Source organism: Cyrtonyx montezumae, unplaced genomic scaffold, assembly GCF_038088225.1.
Source record: "Cyrtonyx montezumae isolate F1298 unplaced genomic scaffold, pur_monq_1.0 scaffold_4, whole genome shotgun sequence".
Lineage (NCBI taxonomy): Eukaryota > Metazoa > Chordata > Aves > Galliformes > Odontophoridae > Cyrtonyx > Cyrtonyx montezumae.
In genome coordinates this window covers 4,991,745-5,018,156 of record NW_027072045.1, presented here as the reverse complement: position 1 = coordinate 5,018,156, position 26,412 = coordinate 4,991,745, and the positions used below count along the sequence as shown (strand labels likewise).

General features: G+C 43.1%; 1 protein-coding gene across 2 annotated transcripts in view; it reads left to right on the top strand.

The window, feature by feature from the left end:
* GRK5 (G protein-coupled receptor kinase 5) overlaps positions 1-26,412 on the top strand; it is a 213,834-nt gene that overhangs the window by 91,297 nt on the left and 96,125 nt on the right. For both annotated transcript variants that reach the window (XR_010622786.1, XM_065746392.1), the window contains exons 3-4: positions 9,026-9,138; positions 17,779-17,856. Coding sequence is in view for 1 of the 2 variants with exons in the window: in XM_065746392.1 (XP_065602464.1) it covers positions 9,026-9,138; positions 17,779-17,856 (191 nt within the window). In the remaining variant the exon portion in view is untranslated. The remainder of the gene's footprint in view (positions 1-9,025; positions 9,139-17,778; positions 17,857-26,412) is intronic.

Below are 26,412 nucleotides of genomic sequence, written 5' to 3'. Positions count from 1 at the left end.
ATGTACGTTCTACCATTTTATTGACCTGGATGAAGGTTTGGTTTTGATGGCTGCTTCAGTTTCTACCCAGGCTAGTTTAGAAGTCGGAGAGTAGTTTTGCAGAAGTCTTTTCGTTTTAAGCAAGCGATTCACAAGATGTCTCCTTCAGTTTCCTGGAATCGAGATGTTTATTTTGTGCTATGTACAACAGCAACAGTTCTGTAGATTTCATAACCTTAAACATTCAAATTACAACTTTTACTGAAGAAATTTTCTTTCAACACACACTACTCAGGATATCTCCAGAAAGGAGTCTAAGTAGCAGCACTAGACAAAAATAAGTTAGGTATTTCAAATGAAATCTTTAAGACTGGAAATAAAAGTCTCAAATAAAAAAAAATCTCAGTAGCTACCTTCTTTTAGGACAAGTCATCCAGTTCTGTCACCCCAATCCAAAGTAGAACAAAATGAGAACAACCAAGTGTTTGTTCACTGAGTTTCCCAGGGCACTTCTGAGGTGAGCTTTCATATTTCTTTGAGGGATTTTTTCCATTCCTCTGGCCTTGCCACGGAGACATTGTTGAAAGTAGCTTAAGAAGATAAAGACCAACTCTCTTTCTGGTCAGCACAGTAGTCGCAGCGGTGGTGTGAGCAGCCCTTCCCCTGGGGCTGCAGAACAAACGCCGCATTCAAGTGCTGGGAAGTCTTGGTGCTGGTGCATCTTCTGTGATCCACACAGAATTTTCCAAGTCCACCGCACCCGGAATAGCGTTGTGACCAACCTCGAAGACAACAGTTCAGACACTGTGCTCAGGAAACCTCATCAAAGGCACTGATCCAGGGGCACATGATATTGAGTGTAACTTATGGGAACAGTAACCAGATTTAACTAGTCATTTGAGTTCTTTTAACTAGCAGAAGAGTAAGATATGTGTCAGCTTGTCTATCAGTTAGTCTCCACATTCTTTTTTTCTTTCTGTTCCCTTTCTGTGAGCTGTTATTCTTAACCAGATGCCAAATGTAAAATAATGCATGTGTTAAAGAACATGATATCCAATAATTTTGGTTTAAAAAAGATGTTAAAATACTCACATAGCATATTCACAATCCAGATTTCCTGGCCATTAATCAAGGTGCATGCATTTCCACTGTCGTGTTAACTGAGAGACACAGTGAGTGTTTTATTCATTTAAATTGTGTTTGGCAGAGGTGGGAGAGCCAGGCTTGATCAAAGACCCCCTGGAATTGATGGGAATCTTTCCGTCCCCTTCAGCAGGCCTAACATCACCTTCATGACTTGTGACAATTATTTATCATCTTTCCCTACTCCCAGTACTTCATACAGAAATACGTTTTTGCTTCTGTCATTTAAAGTGGCTCCAGTACTAATGGCAAGCTCCAGCTTCTAAAGGTAAACATGCTTCTGCCCCAGCAGCATCTGCAGGCTGCACTGGAACTCAGGGCTTGTTCAGTGAGCCATGTGGGAAAGGAGCAGTTGTCTAAATGAGAATGTTTTAGATGATGCAGAACTTTCAGAGGAGGGCTGGAATGATGTGCCCCTGGTGGGGATGTTTTCCTGACGAGTGCGGAGGGAATGGATTCTGTTAGGATGAGAACTTGTCTGCCACTGGAGAATTGCTCGGGGTCAGAGCAGAGCATTTGCTCTCCCTCCTGGAGCAAGGATGCCTTACCAAATGACCAAATGCCCCCAGCCGCTGCGGTCCCTCCCAGGCTCTGCACCCCACTCCTGGTTTTGGGTGCACTGACTGCACTGAGCGCACAGCGTCTTGTGTGACCCTCCTGCTGCTGCAGCAAAGAGGGTGGGTGGGTTGTTATCCTTCCTGCCAAGAGCTTTGTCCAAAATCAACAAAGCCACATAGGCATTCTGGTTCAGATACTCGTGCAAACATATTTATGCAACTGTTTGCAGAATTTGACTTTCAAATAAAGTTCCGTGAGCAAAGTCTCAATACAGCTGCTTTCAAAAAACAAATGAGCAGATCCGTATGTATCACCAAAGTGTATTTAGCTATGAATTTGTTACAATATTCTCCAAATATTTTTTCCATTTTGGTCCAAGTCTAAGGTTTGGACTGTTTCCATCTTCAGTGTAATGCTGCTGTGATGTGTGGACTTTAGCCCTGGAGCCTAATACCATGAAAAGAGTGGAAATAAGCAGAGTTATACAAAGCAAACACTGTCTGAATCTGAATAATTACATTAGATGTTCAGTGATCAGGAGATTAGATTTTGTTTATTTTTAAAAAAGCAGCCTACAAGCAGAGAAAATTAAGTTGGCAGGGCTTAATACCAGTTTGGGTAATTCCATTGTCTTAAACAAGCCTGATTGCATTTGTATTTTTAATTAATTAAACTTGGATAGTCAGTGCCAAAGCAACATTCACTATAATGGCATAGATGAGGGTCTCCAAGTTTCTTATATAAAATTCAAAATTCAAGGGGAAAAAAGCAGCCAAGGCCAAAAAACGTGTTCTTCCCTAGGGCTTAACAGACTACATCCAGAGCTTCTGCAGCTCCGGAGTGCTGGGTTTAGCACAGCCTGGGAAGAGCCGCTCTTTAAAACAAGGAATCCGCCAAACCATTATCCCATCAGAAGATGTGACAGTTTCCATATTTCATTAAAAGCAGAGAAAGCAGATGAAATATTTATTGTTCGAGGGAGCACGCTTTTGCCACCAGGAAGCCAGCCTCATCGCAGCCTTGGCTCCGGCCTCGCTGCCGTGCACCTGTGCAGTGCCGGCCCTGCCAAGGCAAACACTCTGCAGGACAGGGGCTGCATCGTCGTTTTTAATCTCTGCGAAGTGCCAGGTGAAGTTATGGAGCAGTATAGCGGTTAATGCATAAAAAGACTCCGCTGTGTTCCCTTGGATTAACTTTCCACTCCGGGGGTTTGCATTGCACGTAAATAGCAAAGAGCCACAGGGCTATCCAGCAGCACTCCGGGCTCACGCGCTTTAATATACTTATTCTGGCCACACTGCTTTGAGGTGGGGCAGTGCTGTTAGCCCCATTTTATAAATACAGCATGCCGCTGAGGTCTGCACTATGCAGAATATAATTTGTACTGGTAACTGAATTCCCACAGGAGTCTAGCTGCTTGTATTAGGTTTTTAGAACATGACTTACTGCCACAGTTCCTGGGAAATTTTGAATGAAGCAAAATGAGGCATTTTTATTCCTGTCTTGTATTCTCTAACCATCTGGCTTGCCTCACTTAAATGCATCACTGGAGACAGGGCAAACGGAGAGCCCTCAGCATCCGAACAACAGGTTTCCATATACACAACAAAACACAACAAATGAGCAACAACAGCAACAAAACTCAGAAAACAGGGAAAAAAGCACAGAAGAAAGGACGAGTAACTTCATTTCCGTTGCTTCCTCCCATTCCTGAGCAGTCACACCAACAATGAGGTCCTTCACTGCCTTACTGTGTATGTACTTGGCCAGGTGCTGCAGTTCGAAGAGCAATATCCATGTTTGTTCCTCAGAAATGAGCCCACATTTTCACTTTCTCAGAGAAAGAAACCTGACATGTTTCTCACTGAAAATATGTGAGTTTCCAGCAAAGTTTATGAAGTTCTTACTGCTGTGTCTCCAGTACTGAGGAACAGAGAGAAAACTCAGTGTAATAACAGGGTTTACAGAAGTCTGAACGCGGCCAGCCTCGGTATCTTGCTTTTGAACACAAGGATTATCTTTTGTATTGAAACGCATTTCTTATAGATAGCAAACTGACTTTTGTTGAATGTAAGAACTAATGTTCCAGCTTTCCAGCTTATTCTGATGTACAAGAGCAACACAGACACTGTTAATAATGCAATCAAAGCAAGTTAAATCCTTTTAAAGCATGCACAAAGGAGCCTTTGATAAGAGGCAACTTTCATCAGCCTCAAAGACTTTAGTATCTACTATTTATTAAGTTTATATGTAGGCAATGGTAATTTCACTTTCAGCTGGAGAAGAGCAGAAGTAAATTATAGGACATATTTATAAGCCCTAGTATTAGACTTACTGATTTTGAATGTATTTGTATTAATATAGCTTTAGATGGGGTTATTTGCTGTTTAAAGGAACAATGTTTTCCATTAGTACCCTGGCTGGACACAAAAATATTGCTGTATACTTTAAAGGCTTTTGTCTTTTTTGTTTTCAATTTTTTTTTTCTTACAAAAAGAATCAAACAGCTAAAAGCACACACTGTGTGGTGGGCAGTAAGACTCTGTTGAGTTCAGTCATGCAGCATGTTTTTCAATCTTACCTTTCATTCTTGCTTTTGTCCTCCTCCTTTTCATTGAGTGCTCCCGTAAGAGAGCTTACTTGTAGAAAGCAGAGATGTGCGAAAAAATAACAGATCTGGTTGGAGGTTTGGCTGGGGGGCTTGGAATCTACTTTAGTAGAATTCCCCCTAAGTTTGAATGAGAACTGAGACATCAGTCATGTTGCAAGTTTGCAGTGTCTCTACTGAAGTTTCTACCATGCCATGGCTGTTGGAATCACTCTGATGGGTCTCAGCAGTATGGAAAAAGATATGCAATTTTTAGTGTGGCAGCAATCTTGTGAAGGGCCTGCTAGCCAGACTGGGCTTTGCTACTGCTTCCTATTGGCCAGCTTGGGATCTGCTGTCCAAGTTTTTAGTGTTTTTTCTTGTTGTTCTGGACTAAGGCAGGCTAGGGGCAGAGAGCAGCAGGTAAGTGCTGGACCTGGAGCATCTGTGTGGAAGATTATCACTTTGATTCAATGTAGAGAAAAAAGGAATTGGGAAAGGAAGCTGTTGTCTCGAGTCCTTTAGAGACTTAAGCGTAAGCAGAATAAAGAACATTTCTCACTGCACCCTTCTCTGGGTTTCTAGGTGCTTGGAAGAAATTCTTGTTTGTTTTGATTTGTCTTTAGTTTTAGGCAGCAGAATTTGGATCTTACTCAAATTAAGTCCAGGATGATTTAATGCCAATGGGAGAAGAGATCCAGAAGCCAAGAACACATTTGCACGGTACATGACTTCTGGGTGATTCTCCATGCGTTTCTTTGAAATATCTTCTCTTGAAACTACAGTATTTTAGAAATGGAAGTAAAATGCTACTTGATACATAGTACATAAGTGCCATCAGTTGGCACACCAGCAATGACCAAAAAGTTGAAAAGACGTTCCTGCCCTTTGCGCACTTCAGAAGTGAGGTTGAAGTAAGCACATCATACCTCACAGGCATGTTGCAGGAGGAGGCCTTGCCAGCTGATAGCAGGTGTTGGATCAGCAGCCCTTCAAAAGCAGGGCTTCGGTCCAGAAACAGAAGTACAACTTCCCAGAGCAGTCTGAGGAAAGGTTTCTCGCTTAGACACCTGCAGGTTGCACCACATGAAATCATGTCAGAAGAAACTGCTTTTCAGCCAAGGGCTGTCACGCAGTTTTCAAGCTCAATGCTAAACCTAGGAAAACCCACACGTGTATGGCGAATGTGAAGGAGTTGGAGGGACCCGATCTCTCTACAGACCACTGTTTCTGTCTGAAATTGCTAAGGTGATAATTTTGAGTCTTCTGAAAAAGCACGGTATATAAATAGCAAATTAAGACAAAAAGTCTTCAGAAGGCACGGAGAGGTTTATATCTAACTGAAATACTAGCTTTTTCCCCTTTTACTTGAAAGTCAGCTACTTCTTGGCAGCTGCTTTCTTTCTTACCTCATTTTGCTTTTTTCACTTCATCAACAGCATGCTTTAACCAGTATGAAGTTGTACTAACAGGACTTGTTCCTAGCTGCATGCTTAGGAGCTTTTCAAGACCTTACCAAAATGTCTGTTAGGGGACAGATAGGGCCACAGACCTCGAATGCTGATGGCATTATCTGTGTACAGGGGTAACTATTTTGGTGTGTTCTTTGCGCTCTTTAAAGCAGTACTTTAATGCAGAAACTATGAAGTATAGCAAAAATGAGTCCGTAGAATTTAAATATTATTTATCTTTAGAATGATTTTGATAGCATTTTATATAAAAACTTTTCTAAGCAATTTAATCTACATAATCTGATTAGTTATTCTGTCGGGAAGATAAATAATTCATTTCCATGCCCACATTATTTGCCAGTCATACTTTCTAAACAAGAGGCTCAGAGTTAGTGAGAAGTGGCTGCTTCTCTAGACCTTCAACATACCCAGCTTTTCACTCCCATTTTGGGTGACTTTGCAGGTGTTAAGCAGGATTCTGCTGAAACAGGAGGGTCCAGCTACCAAAGATATCACTCTCAGGGCTGTTTTCATTACACTTCATCATCGTAAGCATATGGTTTCACTTCCAAGTGTTTAACATTTCCATTTCCTCAGGAAATCATTCTTTCTATTTTTTAAACTTTTGAAACTGGAGGGATATTTTTGCTGGCAGGCAGGCCGAGCACGACACAACACTTGACCCCAGCCCAAGGGATCCGCCATCCGTGCTCCCTGCATCCCTGTCCATCCCCTGCCTGTGGCCAGCAGCTCCTTGGCACGGCTCGGGGTGCCTCAGCTGGGCCTCTTCAAAGCAACACCTCTGCTGTGCTTCACTCCTTGTGCTAGAAGGCTATCTACTCTGTTTGCTGCATGAGCTGAGAGAGGTGTTTTTGTTTCTCAGTCCATGCTACACCCCATGCATCCCTAGAACGATCTGAGAGCTGACTTGGTGAGGTCAGTGCAAAACCAGGGCCTAAGAAAATAATACATGTCACCTACAAGGAATGAAAACAGTTGCATCATGTATTTATTGTCTGTATCGGTATATCCAGCACTTAAGCGAGCACCACCAAGGAGCGGATGGCTCCAGGGAACTGCTCTGGCTCTTGTGTTTTTGAAGATTATTTCTGGTATTTCCTTTTTCCTCATTACAAACGGGTCACCATTCCCACGTACTGGCCACGTCGTATACTGCTGAAGTGCGTCTGTGCTCATATTGTCTTTGTGTTTAGATTATCTACATCTGTAATAGTATTTATGTTCTTGTTTTCTTTTCCTGATGTGTCAGTAAGTACAGTTATTCAAAGTGCAGTTTGCACACTTGTTTAGCATGAGGGTGTGGGTTTGTTCTAAACCCTCAGAAGAATTAGTTGGCAGAAAGCAGCAGCAGGTAGATGTGGCTGCATCACCCGAGCTCCCGGTGCACCTCCCCTGGGCTCCAGCTTCATGCCCATCTCTGGGACACTGAGAACTGACATTCTGTTGCACTCAAGCACTTCCCACCCTCCTTTGCCTGCCTTAGTGCTGTGCCTGACTACTTATTCCTTCACCTTCTCACTGAGAGAGCTCCTGGCCATGAAGTGTGAGCTTGCAGCTCCTGCAAGGGCAGCCCAAGGCTGCTCAGCATCATGCTGGGCCCCAGCCCTGCGCTTGTGTTGTGCCGTTCCTCTTGCAAACAAACCAGTGTCCCAGACTTGTTGATGATGGTTGGATAGACTAGAGGTCAAGTTAAGATTTACACAGCAATTTAGATGCAGTGTTATTTGGCAGCGAGTGCCAAAACATTGCAGTCTTCTGGCTAGATTGAAAGAAATCTTCAACCCAAGTGAGCTGGCAGGATTGGTCACAAAATGGTGTGGGTGAGTTGTCCTCGGCTGCTTCAGAAAACCAGAGCAGGGCCACGCTGAGGTGAAATCCAGCTGACCCCAGCTTGTACTCCCACACACCATGAGGGTGCTTCAGAGGTCTCCTCCTTCACCCATGAGCGGGGCATGATGCCAACATGGGTCTTCCTCACAAGAAGTGCACTTGGGGTGCTCCTGCCATCAGGCTGCCATGTGAAACCCGACTGCCACCCAGATGCAGCTCAGCAAGTCCAGCATCTCCATTCTCCTCTCAGGAGGAATGTCCTGGCTTTGCAGAGCATGGTCCTTGGGGTGCAGCCTGTGCCAAGTGAGCCCTCAGGCTGAGTGCCTCCATGACAAACAGACTTGTGCCCGCAGAATTTGTCCTTGTGGGAGCTGGAGGGTGGGGGCACAAAGCAAAGGGGGAATAAAAACCATTGCGCAAGCAGCTCCAGGCCTGAGAAAGAAGTAACCAAGGCACCGACAACTTGTGTGGGTTTAGTATGTCTGTTTGCAGTGTGATGTTATGTGTTTAGAAGCTGGTTGTTTCCATAATAACAGTAACTGCCATATGGCAGCGAGGAGGGTGGTGAGAGGAACGCTTAAGGAAACACAGTATGTTGTTTGACATGTGTGTGCTTCTAAAGGAATAACGTGTCTCCAGCAAGTGCTGCAACTCCAAACAGGCTGAGAGATGTGCTGCTCTCGCCAAAAATGTCCACCTTGTTTGTACTGGTGCAATCCCAGTTTGTGATGACAGCCCCTCTCCCATGTTTTCCTGCACAGTAAAGGACCTTGTGCTTCAATAGAGGCTGGTTCTGGGTGCAAGGAGGACCCAGCACAGGGGAACAGCGTTTAGAAATGTTGAAAATAGGGAAATAAACTTCTGTAGAGGATCACAGTGTGAAACTGGAGTCAGCTAGATGCCGTGTTCTCCAAGTGCAGCTTAGTGCTCTGAAAGTAAATACTAATCTCGAAACCTTTGAAAATACATAGTTTGCAGTAAATGTTTAGAAGAGAATGAACTGTACATTTCCAGAGATTATGGACACTTTAATTCATATCTGGGAAGAACTCAGGAAGGTCACTACAAGTTCCAGCTTCTCCTGTAATGCTCCTGCACTCTTCAGTGTGTGACTCACATTTCAGGGATGTGACACTTCCCACAAATACTGCCTGTCTGTGTGGTACCTTTGCAGAGGACATGCAATTCCACCATGGAAAAATGTGGAATTATCCACGGATAATAGCTGAATGGCTTTTGTGGTGCTCCTAACTACATCAGCCCTGTAAAATTGAGCCTGTCTTGTTTGAGACTTAAACCATTAGTTATGTTTGTACTTGCATACCTGAAATGGGGAGAAGGCGTTTCTATTTGGGATCAGCTTTTTGCACTCACTTGCTGTGTTTTAAACTCTTAGCCAACCCAAAAGGCAAAGCTCTTCTCATTTTCATGCTTCTCTTCTCTTTATTGCCTCTAGAGAGAGATTACTGCAGCATATGTGAAAAGCAGCCCATTGGAAGGCTTCTCTTTCGGCAGTTCTGTGAAACCCGTCCGGAGCTCGAGTGTTGCATTAGATTCCTTGACTCGGTGGTAAGTCACTTCTCATAATATCCTGCAGTGCTTTGCAACCCCCGTGCCTTGGCAGCTAGCTGAGCAGGAGGAGTGAAGCCTTGCTCTGAAGGCACAGCAGTCTCTACCTGCATCCATCCTGACAGAGACGTGTGTGATCAGAGTAGTGCTGTTCTCTAGCTCCATGCTTGACGTGCGCAGTACTCTTTTGTCAAGGAATCATGCTTTCATGGGATGTGGGTTTGTGTCTCATGGACCTGAGCAAGCTCCCCTGCACTGCTGGAGATAGGGGGACAGTGCTGCACCCAGGTTTGGAACTACCCTCAAGGGACATGAACCATCATCATCAGGAAGGGAGGGAGACAGGCAGCCCCTCCCTTCTTGGTGCAGGCAGAGCTTCACTTCAGGCCACGATACAAGCTGTTCTGAGTAATGTCTTCTGATAGCATTGCAGTCAGCAGTGCTAGAAGGCGAAGAAAAGGAAGAAAAGATGATGAATGGATTGACAAGAGCAAATGAGAAGTGTGATAGTAATAATGCCTCACTCTTACCAAGCGTCTCCATCAGTAGATTTCAGGATGATTTACAAAGGACATCCTGATTGATATCTTGGTTTTTCAAACAGGAAAACAGAAGCACAAGGTATAGGAGTGACTTGATTGAAGTCACCAAGAAGCATGACAAGCCTGCTATTGAAACCCAGCATCACTTCCCACCCCAGTGAGCTCTCAGCCAACCTGGCCACTGAGCTGTGCCCCCAGACCCCTGGGGGACCTTATGCTTGTTCCCAATCTGGCAGCGTTTGGCTCTGTGTAGTGCCAGCAGAAGCTGCTCACAGTTTAAAGACACTCACTGGCTTCCTTGCTGGGAGTCTCCTGAAGGGCAGGGCGTAGATGAGCCAGAAGGCTGTATCCCACCATGCAGGCAGTTGAGCTGCCACTTGACATTGTTAAGTTCCTTTGCTCTCTAGCTGGCACTAGCTAGAGAAAAGCTGGTCAAAAGCAAAGTAGTGCATACCAACTGGAATATATATTTTTTTAATTTCTACTGTGGTTAAACTATTCTGAAGTAGAGGCACAGCTGTAAAGGTAGGAGCTTGGGAGAGGAAAAGTCTGTTTTCATTAGTACAACAGTTACTACAACAAATCTGCATTGCAGAAAGCATTGGATAAAGTCATATTATAATCAATTTCAGTTGGCATATTTGGTACCATCCCAATTTACAAAACCACCTTTGGACTTCTGTAAACTTTTTTACTTGATTAACATAATTTGAAACATTCTCTTGCTCTTGCTGTACATTTTGATTAGCCTCATTTTGCAATTTGATTTTGCACTCAGACTGCTGAAATGTAGCAGTGTGTTGTAAAGTGACCTTTTCTTTAGATGGCTTACAGCTGTGCTGAAGCAGAATTGGACTCAGGTGTTACTTGCAGTAGGCACTAGGAATCTCTATGCTACCAGAATTATAAATGATAGAGCAACATACCTTGTGCAGTAGGTTGAAAACACCCCACTTACTGCTCAACAGAGTATAGAATTACCTAGCACTGAGTGATGGAAGACTGTACATGATCAGCTTCACAGGTAAACCAAAGGAGTTCATTTTCCCACTGGCACATATCTTGATAAATTTCAGCACTGTGCTCTTTGACTGTTAGATGTGAGGGGCACGTAATAAAAATCATGGTGAAGACAATACTTGCATGAATGAAAACTGATAGTCCTCCTCAGAGGATATATCCAACATCACTTTGTTAGGGATTTCCTCATTTCAGCAGTAAGTGTATTGTTTAAAAGTGTATTGTTTAAATGGCTGTGTGGAGCTCTGAATATTAGTTCTTCTTTTTCAAGCTCAGTAACAGCAGTCTCCTTTGTCGATTTCAAATTCCAAACAAGTTTCCTCCCAGCCTGCATTATCCGACTTTAAGGTCTAGCAGCACAGCCGTGAAGTGGGATCCTGAAATTCACCCAGTGGAGTCACACTGTGTGGAGTAGTGGGATTCAGACCAAGACCTATGTTAGACAAATGTCCCATAATGAAACCAAAAGTTTGACTTTAGAGCCCTATTCAGGAATGTGACACTTTTGAGGCCACCTGCTGAAACAAGCTCTGAGCAGAAAAAGCCAGTGCTTTCTTTGGCCTAATTACTTTTATAATGAGAGATGCAAAGCTTAGCTTATTTGTAATAGCAAATTAAAAAATAAAAAATAATAATAGAGAGGTATGTGTAGCTGTTCATCAGAGGCTCAAAGATCTTTGTGTAAACTGAGAAAAAAGAACCTGTCTTTCACAGAACGAAGGTGAAGCTAAAAGCACACCTGGGTGACTTTACCTGGTCACTCAGTAAGTCATTGGCAGAAGCTCATAACTGATCCCTCCTCATTTCTAATAGATGGTTGTTTTTGTTTTGCTTTGTTTTGGGTTTTTTGTTTGTTTGTTTGTTTTAATTGTGAACTCAGTTGTCTGCAAGGAAAGCAGTAACTGGAGCTCCCAGGGGGAAACCAGGTGAGTCAGACACTCAGCAACCTACCAATAATCTGTTTCCTTACATAGGGGTGACCAAGTTTTGCAAGAACTCTCCCAATCCTTTGCTCCCAAGGGCTGGTAAAAACAACCAGACCGTGCAGACCAGAGTGCATATGGGAAAACATCTCCTCTCTGCTGGACATTTATTTCAGCTGCCAATTGAAATAACTAACCTGGTCTGATGTAGTCTCCTGCAAATCTAATTTTAGCAGCATCTGTTTTAGTAATGTTTTGTTGTTGTTTTTTTCCCTGTACTGTTAAACAGTACGCAGGCTGGCTTTCTGAAGAAAAAACGATTTGTATCTTTGCATTGTGTGTGTGCAGCTGTGTATCTGTTAGATCCCTCTAAAACCCATTCATACCTTGGCCACTTTCAACTAGTAACTGAGATTTAAGTGCCCAGAGGCTGAAAGTTTCTGCACATCTGAGAAAAGTGCTCTGGTCATCAGCCACGAGCTATCAGTTGTAAAAGAGGCCACAAAGATGTGTGATTTGTGGGCAGGTCCCAACATTAATAGATGAGATGGATAAGGCTCCTGCTTCTGTCTGTGGGGTCAGTGTGAATGGCTACAGTGGTCTAGGCTACACAGAGACTGTAAGGACAGAGAGCCACCTCTTACTATGGGTATTGTGCAAACAATTTCATGACTTCAACAGATAAAATATCTAGCAAAATGAACCAATGGTTTCAGCTTGTGCCTCTGAATGTGTGATTATACACATCACACGCTCATCTGAGCACGTAAACACCAAGATCTCCCATGAGCAGTTTACTGAACTCTTATGTAGCCATTCAGACGAAGGAACTGTTCAAACAAACTACTATCATTACATGGAGCTGCTTTATGATCAAATCCGCTCTCCATAAGCCCTCAACAAAGAATTCACACACAGCTCCAAAGCACACTTTGCTGTGCTTACAAATATTTTAACAGCGTCATAGAGCTTTCTAGCTGTTGAAAGACAGCCATTAAAATAAAGTGCTGGGGGATACATTTCCTGTGCTGAAAGGCAGATCAATGAGCAGCTAACCCGTTAGCAATGTACATTTCCTTCCCTGCCAGCCTGTGCCTGCAGCTCAAGGAGGTGGCATTGCAGCATGGACCTCCTGCTGGTGTCCTCTCCTCAGAAGGGGTGCTGGCTCCTGATGGTTCCCTCTCTGATTTTGCTGTGCTATTGTAATGAATACTTCACTGCGAGTCTCCGGAGCCACTTTGCTGCTTCATCTTCTCCCGTTCATCATTTTTGAACTTTTCTTCATTCTCGGGGGAGGATTTTTAACATTTTAATGTGGATCAGATTTAGACTAACTGGGGGGAGCTGGGAACAGAACATGGCTAATTCTGATCAAGAAGAACATAACCTGGAGTTATTTTCTCTCTAACGTGTATGTTGTCGGTTTTTGCACCGAAGTTACAGAGAAGTACACGAGGAGGAAAGTAGCCCTGGTGCTTCTCTGTGTTGTTTCTGCTCCTGCTATCCAGGCACTGGGGCAGAGGCTGAGAGACGCTATCACTTCAGGTGCAATTTTCAGCTGAATGCTTCGCTAGACATTATGCTTATCTGGGGTAACAGGATGAACGAGCATCCATTTAGTGCCATTTGTAAAAAATATATCTCCCTGTTGGAGAGATTTCATTTGGTTAAGTCCCTTGCATGGTATATAAACCATCTGTGTATGTGTGTCTTAAAGCTGTTCAAGGCTTTTTCCATCAGAAATGCCAGTTTGTTGATATCAACAAACTCATTAACTCAAAATGTGTTTTTAAACAGTCAAAAGGGCTCTTTTTTGTCCTGTGCTTTAACATGAAAAATCTGGTTTCAAGTTAACTTTTCATTTAGAAATGTGAGTTATTATAAATCCCAGCTGTTTGGTTTTTGCTTTCCAATTTTCAGTCACAGACTTTAAATCTCAGTGGAGGCAAGTGCAAGGATCATTGTTAGAGCACGGGAGCAGTAACAGGGCAGAAGCCAGAGATCGAGGTGGAAGGGTCTGCAGCAAGGAGGAAGTTGAAGATAACAGAGGAGGGTGCTGGTAGTAAGCAAGGGTATAAAACTGGGACCGAAACACAGAAATCTCCTTCCAGTGCTCAGGAGCTGACTCTACTGCTCCTGAGACCTGAACCCACTCTTGTAGAGGCATCCTTCCAATGTCCATCTGTTGGTGGGTAAAAGGGACCGACTTCCACAGCTGTGCCCTACCCTACCCAGGGAGCTGGCAGATACCTGCTGTGAGTGACACACACCCATCTGGGTCCAGAGTGACTCCTTAGGCTCTATTTTTCATTCAACACATAGTTTTAAACCATGCAGTTTCAGGAGCTCAAAGAATGTTAAGATGAAAGTCAAGACCATATGTCAGAATTAAGGTAACTCATGTGAGTCCCCACTGGTCTTGGTGACTCAGCCTGCTTTCATCCTAAGTGCCCTTTTTGGCTCAATGCTTAATCTGCCCCTTGGGTGCAGTCACTGTCCAGGCCTTTCTTGGTCATCCCTGAGGCCATGGCCTCCTCACCAAGAAGGCCACCATCACATTTCCCCATCCCATCTCTTGTGGTCCATCCCAAGGACAGCTGCTGCAGAGGGACGGGCACTCTGCACACCTATGTGTCTATTTACCTAGGATTGCCTCTAAGGGAAGTAGGAGCCACCTAAATAACCACCTCTGAAGCAGCAGTCAAAAGGCAAGTTAGCAACAAATGGCAGTGAGCCCACAGCCTCTCGCTATTTCGACGGAAGGATCCACGCCTGCCCGCAGAGAGAGCCTTCTCTGCAGCGTGTCCCATGTAGTCAGGGTGATCGTAAATCCTCCCCTCATTTATGAGCTATGAATAGGGCCCTGTCTGACCTAACTAGGGCATGGAGAAGCTATTAGACTTCAGAGCAGGAGCCCTGAAACACATGCCTGGATTCATCAAAGGAATAATGGAAAATATTTGGTTCCACATGGATTTTAACTACTAATGTTATTTCTAGCAATTAGGCATTTGCAAACTTTAGCCATGCTTTTGAGTACTGTGGAAGAAGGGAATGTATCTTGTGATTTAAGCACAAGATTGAGAGTCAAGGATATTGGTATGCTTCCCAGGCATGCAACAGAGGGAGCATGAGGAAGTGACTCTTCCTCTGTGTGTGTAATTCTGCCTGCAGTAGCCATCTACGGCTGAAAGCACACCACTGTCTTGTGGTGCCAAATGGCTCAAAAGTGGCTCTGAGGGGAGAAATAATCATGGGTTTAGGAACAATATGAAGCAGGATTGTAGTACTTGAGCTACAGTGAAATCAACACTGTTCAATTACAGTTCCTTTTCACACCCTCACTTGTCTGTCACTTCCTACCTTCACCACCACCCCATAGCATTTTCTGAGAATGCTGAATGCAAGTATAAATAAATGTTCTTCTTATCCCTTCCCAACTATCTTGAGAAAGATGCTCTGTGTATGTGTATGTGCTTTTAGTTCTGCATATCTTGAATCCCATCAGGAAGTGTATTTCAAAACAGCGTTCCAATCACTGCAAAAATTCTTTCTGCAGCTCTGTCCCTATTTGCTTACTGCTTCACAGTTCTGAGGGGCTATGGAATTTTTGGAAACCTTATGATGTATTTCAGGTGGTGGAGGACGACTCTGAAGCAGTTTTTATTTAACAGAGAGTTAATATATCATCAGGATCCACTACTCCCAGGCAAACTACCCATTGTGATTTGTATCAGGTGTTGCTTTTCTGGATTCTGTACATTCACCACTGGATGTAATGAAGAGAAAGATAGCAACTTTGTGGAAAATTTACTTTTGTCTGGTGTAGAAAAATGTGTTAGGTATACCACTTGCATTCCTGAGTTGGAACCCTTGTCAGAGAGTTGTATGGCCAAACACTGTCTTCAACAAGACATTCTGTCAAGAGATAACTGAAGCTCTTTCACCCATAGCAGTAAGAGGACACAACTATTATGAGCAGACCAAATGCATGAGGCACTGGATCCGAATTTGTGACCTGTTTGAGAAATTCACATTTCTCCACTTCTATAAGCTAAGATCTTGGCTTTTGTGTCTTAATATTTAACTTCCAAAGCATGGTCATTCTTTGTTTCACCAATCCAGCTCCAAAAGGCGACACAGATACTTGCCAGGCACTTACCATGCATACATGAATATTTGATATTCCAAAGCACCATCCTGCAGGTCTCAAGCTGATCTCCATTTGATAATGGAGATGGATCCATCAGGGCATTAGCCCAACTTCTTTTGGCCTTTTCAGAAAAGTGTGGTATTCAGAATCTGAAAGCAACTGAAGGAAAGAGAAGTGGTTATTATCAGTTAATCTGTAAGTAGCATTGATTTGAGGACTCGGTAATTCTCCTGGACGTTTCCATGACAAGGCAGTGCCAAGGAGCTCTTTATCTGGCAGTTCTCTGCACAAAAAAAGTCTTGCTTCAGTTCTCTTAAAGTACATTATTTTGTTTTTCTTTGAGATGAAAAACTCATAGTCTGTGTGTGAACCTAACCATAACTGTGAGGGAAAAAATGAGATTCAACTCTGACCTTTTAAGAAACTGTTCCTTATGTTACCCTTGCCATTGCTTTATGCTCTAGCAAGGAATTGTGGAGGAGTTTGCTCTTTAGATGCTGTAAACATTTGAGATTATCTGTGCTTTCAGGGCATATTTAGATACCATCTAAAAGGACAGGAAAAGGGATGAAAGGTGTTTTTTTTAAACCCATATTATAAGTTTTATGAGTACATAATTGGTTCATCCCCAAAATGGCCAGTAAAAGAGAAGCACCTCTCTTGTGAATTGTTGCTTTCAGTGTGTTTGTCCCCAGCAGTACAGATTTGTCTGGATTGTTTTTTTACGGTCACTGTCATTTTCCAAACCAAATCAGATCATCATTACGGAGTGTTCAAGAAATGCACTATGTATATGCATAAGTACATCACTTTAGACTTAAGCTACAGTAGTTAAATCAGCACTGTCCAGATAGATGGGTAGTAGTATTATTTCTACGTGGTGGTTTTCATGTCATTCCTGGGTCTGCTTAGATTGGGTATCCATTGCAGCCTTCCTTCCTTCAGATTTACTGTATCACAGTCAGAGCAGTACATACATCTTTGAGTGGGCAATAGTTCTGAAGTTTATACTTCCAAGTGCTTGCCAATTCAGTCTGATTTACCTTCTTTTTTTAACTTCCTCCTCATTTATCATCTCAAACAGCTTGTATTGGACCAGGTTACTTAATTCATTTGGCAGGATTGTCTGGGAACCTTTTTCTAATACAAGCAGTCATGAAGACTGCTAGGCTGACTTTTTTTCCTGGAAAATCTTTTGATCCTGAGGCTAAATGTTTGTGCCCTGGGCAGTGCCAAGTTGGAACGTCTCTAAGAGTGTGTCGTTATCATTTAGTAACTGCGACTCTGTGCAGCATGTTTGTAATTTGAATGCCTTCCACGATTCCAGAACTTTAACTGAAGTGATTCACGTCTTAGTAATGCACCAGTAATACTTCTTTGTTTCTTACATTGCCTCCTCTCTTGTTTTATCTGCGTTCTGAGAAATCGGCCTAAGAAAATGGCTCTCAGATCTGCCTTCAGGAGTCTGACTCCAGGGTCTCTAAAAGTGATGCACAAGTCTTTTGGCATTGCAGAAGGGATGCTGGACCAAGGGGAGCGTGTAATGAATAGGACAGGCCCATTCTTCCAGTCAGGCAGTGTACTGAAGGAGTTCACCTGGTGCTTGAAATACCACTGCAGCAAGAATTAACAAAAAATTGCTTTCTCCACTACCGAGAGAAAAAAAAAATTACCTTTTATATCCACCTTCTCTTGAAGCAAATCCTAGAAGTTATTGTCTCTGGTTGTCTTCTGAACACTTGGCAAGGGTGTCAAATATAAAGGAATTAAATTGTACTGGTGTTAATTAAGAGATATAATCTCAGAAAAAACATCACAGGGTTTGTTCAAAATATTGTGGGAGATTTTTGGATGGCTTGTGTGTACAGGTTTTGCTTCATCCAAAAATTGTATTTGTTCTCCAGATTTTTCAGACAGCATTCAGTTAAGACCACATCCAAAATGAAGTTATAATGGTGAAATACGAGTGCAAATATTGACAATTTCTTTATATCTGTTCCAGGCAGAGTATGAAATTGCTCCAGATGAAAAGCTGGGAGAGAAGGGAAAGGAAATCATGATGAAATACCTCACCCCAGAGGTAAGGGGCAGCCAAAGTGGTATTACTGAAAGAATGCTGCAAGGCACACCTTCACTAAACAAGGTTGTTATAGGCTTCCTAATATGATTTTAGAGCCCTAAAATTTATGATGGCATTTTTCAGTGTATAAACCTGTAAGTCTTATACAAACAGAAAAAAAATTGTAGTTTAATCCACAAATTGGCTTTTAAGGATGAACTTGTGCTTACTAGAGGCCTAAGTCATCTGGGATGAGAAGGGGCTTCCCTGGGCTCTTGTCTATGTGCGCAGCTCTGCGTCCGTGCTGTAGTGCACCACACCTTCTCAGCTTTATCAGTTTGTTATTTCCTGTTGTGCTCAAGTTCGTGGTGTTTCATAAACTGCTGGGTAGGAAGCGCCAACAAAGATGGGTTTTGGTAACACAAGTTTCATGTTGGTACAAAACCTTCCAATCCTCCTGCAAAAATTTGCCCCAGAAGCTTGCAAGATGGAAATTGTATAGCGTGTTTTGCAGCTGAATGGTGGCATCACCATTTCTGGTTTCCACTGCTGTCACCTCCTGACTGTTGCACCTCTGGGCTGTCAGGACAGGAGCTCATGGTAGCAGCTGTGTCCACAGGGTGGCACTCCAAACAGAACCACAGAGTGCTGCATGAGTATTGGGCAGGCTGCACTGGGACCAACCCTTCTGAGCTGGGGGCTCCATCGATGGCTGGCCACATTTAACCTTTGCATTGAAGTCACTGCCAGTAGGCAATACACATCGAAATTCAAGCACATGAACAATCCTAGGATTTTTCTTAAGTTGCTTTCATAAGCATAACCAAGACGTACAATTGCTGCTGCAACTTTTTTACAAGAGAAATACTTTTGACCTTCAGGAAAATGAATTGTGTTTTTGGCAGATGTCTTTCTGAAGTGTCTAAATGGTACAATGTGTTTTGGAGGTGCAGGAGCAGAGCAGACTTTTTTTTTTTTTCCATTTTCCAGTCAGTCATTTTCCTACCATAAATTTCAGCACATACTTCCATTTATCTCAGACTGCGTTTGGGGAGCTGGTTTCATTTCTTGAGCCTGGCTAGCTTCAGATGCAGCCATTTAGTTCCTGCTACCCATTCATTGAGAGCATGAAGTCCCACTGTTTTATGTCCACTGAGATGACTGTTTGTCTTAAAATTCCTATCGATACAGGAAAGAGGGGGAAATATATAGGGAAAATACTTCCCACTGCTCTAGTCCTGATCTGGAAGTGGAGAAGGGCATTTTGCTGGTATCAGGAGCAGGGAAGGGAGAGTACTGTTTAGCTCCAGCTATGTGCAGCTGGTCTTGGTGCTGGGTTCCAGATGCTAAAACTCTTCACTGATGTCCCACTGCTCTCTGCCATCTCTGTCACTTTTCTTGCAGCCCCATAGTGCAGCAGAAGCACATGGAATGGTTTTAGTGAGGTCAGTAAGGACTGAGCTGAGAGCAGTTTTGTCTTCATCAAGAAAAAATAGCAGTGTTGCAGGAAGACAAATTACTGGAACTCCGGAGCTAGGGTTTCCATTCTGTGCAATGCTGTACACTTCATATTTGACCTGCATACCTGGTTTCTCAGTGTGTAAAATGGATGTGATCTGTTCTGAAACTTATGGTGTCTGTGAATTACATTAAGGGCAGAAGGAAACACAGAGCTATGTGCCTTCTGTTGCACTCTGTGCTGGTTAAGCTTTGATGTCACCACTACTCCTTTTTTTCTTAAACAGTTCTTCCTAGAGAATCACGTAAGCCATTGTACAGGTAGTAGAAAATACTTCCTAGAGGCAAGACTGGCTGTGCTATAGCAATGGGCTGACTGACAATTTTTCTAACATAAGTGTACTCCACAACAAATACTTAAACATCTAGAGCAAGGTCTGGATTTCTTTCTTTTCACTGTGGATACTGAATTAAGATACTCACATTAGGAGTTGAGGTGGCCTACTGTCATGGTTTTGTGATTTCTACACGATGTCATGATGTTGAATATCAATAACATAACAGAAATCACAAAACCACGACACCTACTCTCTTTTCTAGCATAGAAAGAGAAGTAGGAACCTCCAAGGCATGGATGCTAAGCCATTAAAGGTAAGTGATTCAAAGCTGGGTTAGATTCATGCAATCAAGAGGGATTAATCTGGACCCAAATGTCCTAATGGAAGATCATCCTGGCCAGCAAAGAAGGTCTCTTTTCAATAGGTACTGTATTGCTGCTTTTCTCCACTGAGCTATCAGTCCCTCAAAAGATACAAAGAGCCACTGACTCCAAAGCATTCTGCTTTCAGAGCAGAACATTTCTTTTAAATAGGTGTGTGTCTGTACTTCAGAGAACCTCATTGTCTTGATATAAAAATAGTATGACATACAGTTTGACTGATAGAATAAAATTATAGGTTTGGTTCTTGGACAGATCATTCAGTCTTATAACGTAAGTAGTACTTTACTCAGAGTGCAAGATCAGAAATAAAATCAAAACAAAAAGTAGACTTCATACTCTTTAATATTTATAAATGATTTTTAGCTCTTGGGTTTTTAGATGTCATGCATATTTAACATATAATGTGTCAGTATATCTTCATTCCAAAACGCATCCATTTGCGTAGGGAACATGCACTTTATTTAATAAAACATATAATACTTGTACAGCAGAAAGGAAAGGAAAACATTTCCCCAGATGAATAGACATCACACCAGTGCTTACAACCTCATGTGACTCACACAGTCACCGTGAGAAGTTACTACGCCGTGCTGCAGTCAGCAAACTCGGGCATGTGGGAGCAGTGAATGCCTGCACAGAGCTCTAGTGAGAGCGTTCAGCATCAGCCCCGAGGCAACCAAAGAAGCTCAGAGCTCATCAGGCCGGCTGAGGGGAGAGACAGTTTCAAATAATCACAATTCAGGCTCTACGCAGCTTTCACATCCTGAGCAGCCCCTGAGCACTCACTGAGGTGGCTGAGAAGAGATCTAACAGCCTTTTGTTGTGGCTGAGGCCAAGGATGGCACGCGTGGGTCGGGCTTCCATGGCTCCCTGGCCTACAGGCAACAGCGATGACAAATTCTGAGCACCTGGAAGGGAGAATGGGTGCTTTAAGCCTCTAGAAGAAGTGGCACATAGGACCTCTGATTCTCATCTGGCAAAAGGAGGAGGTAAATCCCTACTTCTTTCATAGGAAGACATCTCTCTCTCTCGCCAAAAGTATGTTGAAACACCCATATCCAACAGGCTTTTCTGAAACATTGAATAGGAGGCAAAAGTACGATTGTCACAGTAATAGTGCCAAAGTGGAAGCTTTTCCGTGGCTTCCTGAGCAGCTTGACCTGATCGCTGAGCAGGAGGTAGAAAACCCACAGGAGGGGTGGGTGAAGATACCGGCCATCTTGACGTGTGCTCTGAAGAGCTATTAACTTACTTCTCCCAGGAGGTCCCACTTTGAGCTAGCCACTCCTCAAGAGCCCTGTGGGATGGGCGCTGGTGAGAGGGCCTCATCAACAGCAGTCCTGTGCTCCATAAGGTGTGTGCTGCTTCCATCCTGTCATCTGAGGGGAGACCCCCCTACCGGGCAGCTTTACTTCACAGGAGCAGCACAGTGCTCACCACAGCATCGAGGTTTCTTGACTGGAGTCCTGCATCTTCAAGGGAAGCTTTAACAGTTTCCATGAAAAAGGCACTTAAAGCTGCCTTTTTGACTTAATAAGCCGGGCAAAAGTCCAACCCACAGGAAGTCTAAAATTTCTGAGGTTGTGAAATATAATGGTAAAACTGCTAAAATGAATTGGTCACAAATATTTATTTCCTGGCTTTTCCTGATCTCAAGTTGAGTGGGAATGTTTCAGATTTAGGTTCCAGTTCTGTCTGCAAATAGAAAAGCTCTCAGTGCTTCGTGGAACAGTTTAACGGAACCTGCTGTGTCTTCATTACCAGGCTTCTTCTAGTACTGCCCGAGCGAAGGGATACTTTACCTTTGTGCTGCTCTTAAATTAGGGTTATGCATCTGAATGCAGCATTTTTGCCCTCCTTTATGAAAGCCACCATGCCTTACTCTACTAGATCACCAGCTCATTACTTTCTTCTCAACTGCAAATCCACCACCTTGAGATACTGAGAGCTGTATGAAAGTAAATTGATTTGAAACAGCTATCAAGACAGTCTCCATTTACTATTATAGTTTATATTTGGATCCAGTTGGGTACTAAAAATGTTACTGAATAGGATGTCTGGTGTGTGTTGTTATCCACATTAATACACGTCACAGAATATGAGGAACAGCAACAGTTAGTTCTCTTATCGGAATCCCTGTTCTGCTGCTGCTCCCCCAGGAAATGCACAGAATAAAGGCCACATTTTCAGTGTCTTCCTTTGCTACAAGAGGTTATCTGTATGCAGCACTAACCTCCTTACTCCAGCGTAAGGACAGCAATAGATATTTTGCTAAATGGAAATATGTCTTTGTTTATATGAACAATGATAGGATAAGGAAGGGAGGGAAAAGTCCTATGAAAGAGAAACTGGCTGATCAGCAGTGCCTGCCCTTCCACTTGTCTGCAGGCTACAAACTGTTCTTCTATCAGTTCTTTCTGCAGAAGAAAATACTTATGTAACGTGGGTGAGATGAAATTAAAATGATTAATGAGTCTTCCTCCTGGGAAGGGTCATGTAGCTGAGCCCAGGCTCACACTCACAAACCCCCTTTCTCAGCTCTGCACGTTGCCACAGAATTTTCTTTTTGCACACTGCTGCTTTAATCTTGATGGAGAGCATTTTTTTTCTTCATGTTGTTCTCTCCTTGACATTTCTTCCCTTCCTATTTTCACCATGAAAATAAATGCAAACTTTGGCACTTATGCTTCTGAGTGAGTCATCTTCTCAGATCACTGAAGGCTTCCATCTCCCATAAGGAAAGTTTCATGCATCACTTCTTAATGGCTCTGGCTGAATCCCGTCTGTGGAAGGGCAGGTCATACCAGGAATTGGATCCCAGTGCTGAGATCTCTTCCTCTAGCTGTTTAGTTTTACTAAATGCCTTCTAGGAAGATTTTATAATTAGTTTTTGGAGTGGCCACGATAAAAGCTGAATGTCACTGTAAGTGAAACTCAGAGGGGAAAAAAAACAACAAAAGCCATTAAGCTTCTGTAAAGCAACCAGCAGAGTAAAATACGAGACGAGGCTTGGCGTTCTGAAAGGCAGTCTTCTGGGGCTCTCTTCTACATTTCTGGTGCAAATTCAGCTTACATCACTTCTATCCAGCAAGTCATCTCTGCTCCTTTGTAAGCTTGTTATCTTGGTGATAAAAGGTCAACACAGTATTGCTTTTCAGTAGCTCCTGTGGATGGTCCCTTAAGGCTTGCTCCAAGAGCTATCTTCCCAGCTAGTTTTCAAGTTTTTCTAAACCCTGTGCATTTCATTAAGGACCCAACTGAAATAAGAAATGAGTGAAGTGCCTATCTGAACACAGTATGTCACTTGGGCTTAGGGTGGGTTAGAACTATTTACTTGCTCAGAGTGTTATTCACGGTGTCCTTTGGGTTCCCATTAGTAGACTTTGCACAATGCTAAATACTTACGTGGGAATCCTGGCCTTACTTGAGCCAAGGAGAGTTCTGCATTTAATTAATTGTCTGGGACTTTACCCCTTGATCTCTCATCTCCCTGTTCTATTGACTTCACTACCCTGTAGGCACCGTTTTAGTCAGAGATTACAGCATTACTTAGGCCCCTGCTTTGCAGCTGGTGTAATCAGTGCATAATCCAGACTCCAGGTAAATCAGTACATAATTCCTGTTACTGTTCCAGAGAGTACACAATCAATATCTCTGCTGATCACTACGGCTGGGAAAGTACACTTCTCAGCTCATATTTCCAAAATTCAATTCTGGGAAAATACCTGAGCAGCAGCATAGCAACCTTGTTACTCAAATTCATGCTTTCTAATGGGAATGTATTTTAATAAGCATTCTCCTGTGGCTGCAGCCAGGCAGTAATAGAATGCATCAGAGGAGTCTGAAAAATCAGTGTTGCCTTGATTAGCAGTTTCTTTGCTGTGGTCTCAGACTAAAATGCATTTTCTCATGGTTTGCTCAAGTCCTATTTCCTCATCCTTTGCCCACTGTTTATAATACAAATGTTAGTTAACTAAACACTTACTTAGCATTTCTGGCTCCTGCAATGAAGCCAAACTGCACAAGAGCCTACAGAAGCAACATGGAGTCTGCTCTGTCTCGGTGGCGTTGCCCCAGAGTAGGTCTTTGGGCAGTCCTCTGTGCCCTGTCCTCCTGATTTAAGGAGAGCTGCATTTGTAGTGTACTTGCTCACACTGGTTGAAGGCCATTAACCATATTAGTTTTACCCTAAGTCGTGTTATTATTTGAAGCTTTGCTTTTCCTTTCTTGTCATTTTTGAGAGGTTACACTCCCAAGTTCACAATTATCATGCAGAGGAGATGCTTCATAACTGTTTGTCATCTGTGGTCAGGAAAACCATTGGGATGACTTGCTCAGTGGGCAAAAGCCTTCTATCTGCCCTGAGTTTGCAAGAAGTGCTCTGAATTGACCCTTTGGAAAATGGAAACTTGCTTCAGCTAATTCGTGTCAACTTCACATGTAAACCTGTCTCACAGCTGTCTGCTGAAGCAAGGCAAGCCCTCCAGGCTGCTGTGGCTCCTCCTGGAGACTAGCCAGGGTATTTGAAAAGGCTGAGGACGCTGTGCAAATAAAGAGCAGCCTGCTCAGGATTATCTGAGAACTGGAAAGATGTACTTGTCTGCCCTGGGCTCATGAATATGCTCATTAACATACAATCAGAGAATGGTTTAGGTTGGAAGGGACCGTAAAGACCATCCAGTTCCAACCCCCTGCCATGGGCTGGTTGACCCCCGCTAGATAAGGTTGCTCAATGCCTCATCCAACCTGGCATACATGATGAAGTACCCACAACTTCTCTGGGCAGCCGTGCCAGTGTAAAGACCTACCCTCTGAGTAGAGAATTTCTTCCTAGCATCTAACATAAATGTCTCATCTTTTACTGTAAAGCCATTCCCCCTTGTCCTATCACTGTCAGTCCAAGTAAAAAGTTGGTCTCTCTCCTGCTTGTAAGCTCTCTTCAAGTACTGGAAGGCTATGACAAGTTCTCCCCAAAGCCCTCTCTTCTCCAAGTCATATAAGCCTGGCTCTCTCAGCTTTTCTTTGTAGAAAAGGTGCTCCAGTCATCATCCACATCATCTTTATGGCCCTCCTCTCAACCCTCTCCATCAGCTCCACATCTTTCTTGTGCTGTGTGGTGCAGGCCTGGATGCAGTACTCCAGATGGTGCCCCATGAGGGCAATAACCTTCCTCATCCTGCTGGCCACCCCTCTTTTGATGCAGTCCAGGGTTTTTGTCCTTTCAAAGAGTTATCTTTTCCTTATCCCATCTGCATACCTCTCTCTACTTACATACGGTTCATTTGACTTGACTAATGGCCAGGGAAGTTAATGCTAAACCTTTAAGGTTCATTCAGCTTTCCCAGATACAGTCTATTCTGTCTGACAAATGTGTCCACTTCGGAAAAAGGAATCAAAGTTTTTCAGCTGTCTGAAACACTGCCTTGCAAGACATCAAAGCTGTCTGCAGGAGGCAACTTTTACACAAAATGACATATTGAAATAGATCTTTAGTGAGTCCAGCCTCTTACGCTCCCAAGGCATGCACTGTACACTTGCCTATCCAAACACAAGTAGGTACCTAGGTTGGAGAGATGGAGTTCCTCTGTCTTTGCCAGTAAAGGGAGCCAAGGGTGACTTCGAGTGATTCATTTCTTAGATGATTAAAGTGCGGTGAGGTGAATTCCACTCCAAGTACAATGCAGAGTGCCTTAAATGACACTGTATGGCAAATCCACACAGATTTCTGTGGGCAGTTACAGGAGACCTTTGATTGTCCTCCACAGCTGTTCAATGCACCTCTTGCAACTTGCAGGAAGGTTGTTTCAGCTTTGGCTTTCTGAAGCTAAAAGCAAAACGGGTCGACAAATGTCTTTTGGGCTTAAGATTCACTGAGCTAAACTCAGAAGTAGTAACAGGCAACTGTAGACTTGAGCTCAACAAGGAAGAGAATGAAGAAGCATATGAGCAAAAATTGTTAAACGTATCTTCTTACTCACCTGCTTCCCTAATAGCAGGACGTTGGGATTCTGGAAAAACAGCCTCTTCAGCTGCAAACTTCACAACTGAGCAGCCTTACAAGGATGGGCCAAGCAAATTGAAATGAAATGCCTGAGGCTGACATCTTTGGCTGGAGTGATGCAATTGGAAGAATCACAAAGTTAACGATTTTCCATTATTTTAACTTGGAATCAAGAACTACAGCACTCCCAAAAGGAATGTCTTAGATTTCACAGAAAATAAATGTGTTTAAATTCATTAAAATACCCGCAGACAAGCATCAAGAATAGGAAAACTACTGTTAAAAAAAATCCCTTGAACTAGAGGTGGATTGTAATGAAACCAACACATTCACGTTGTGGAAGTATGGCACTTCAACCTATTCCACTCTGTTGTTGTTGTTGTTGTTTTCAGTAATA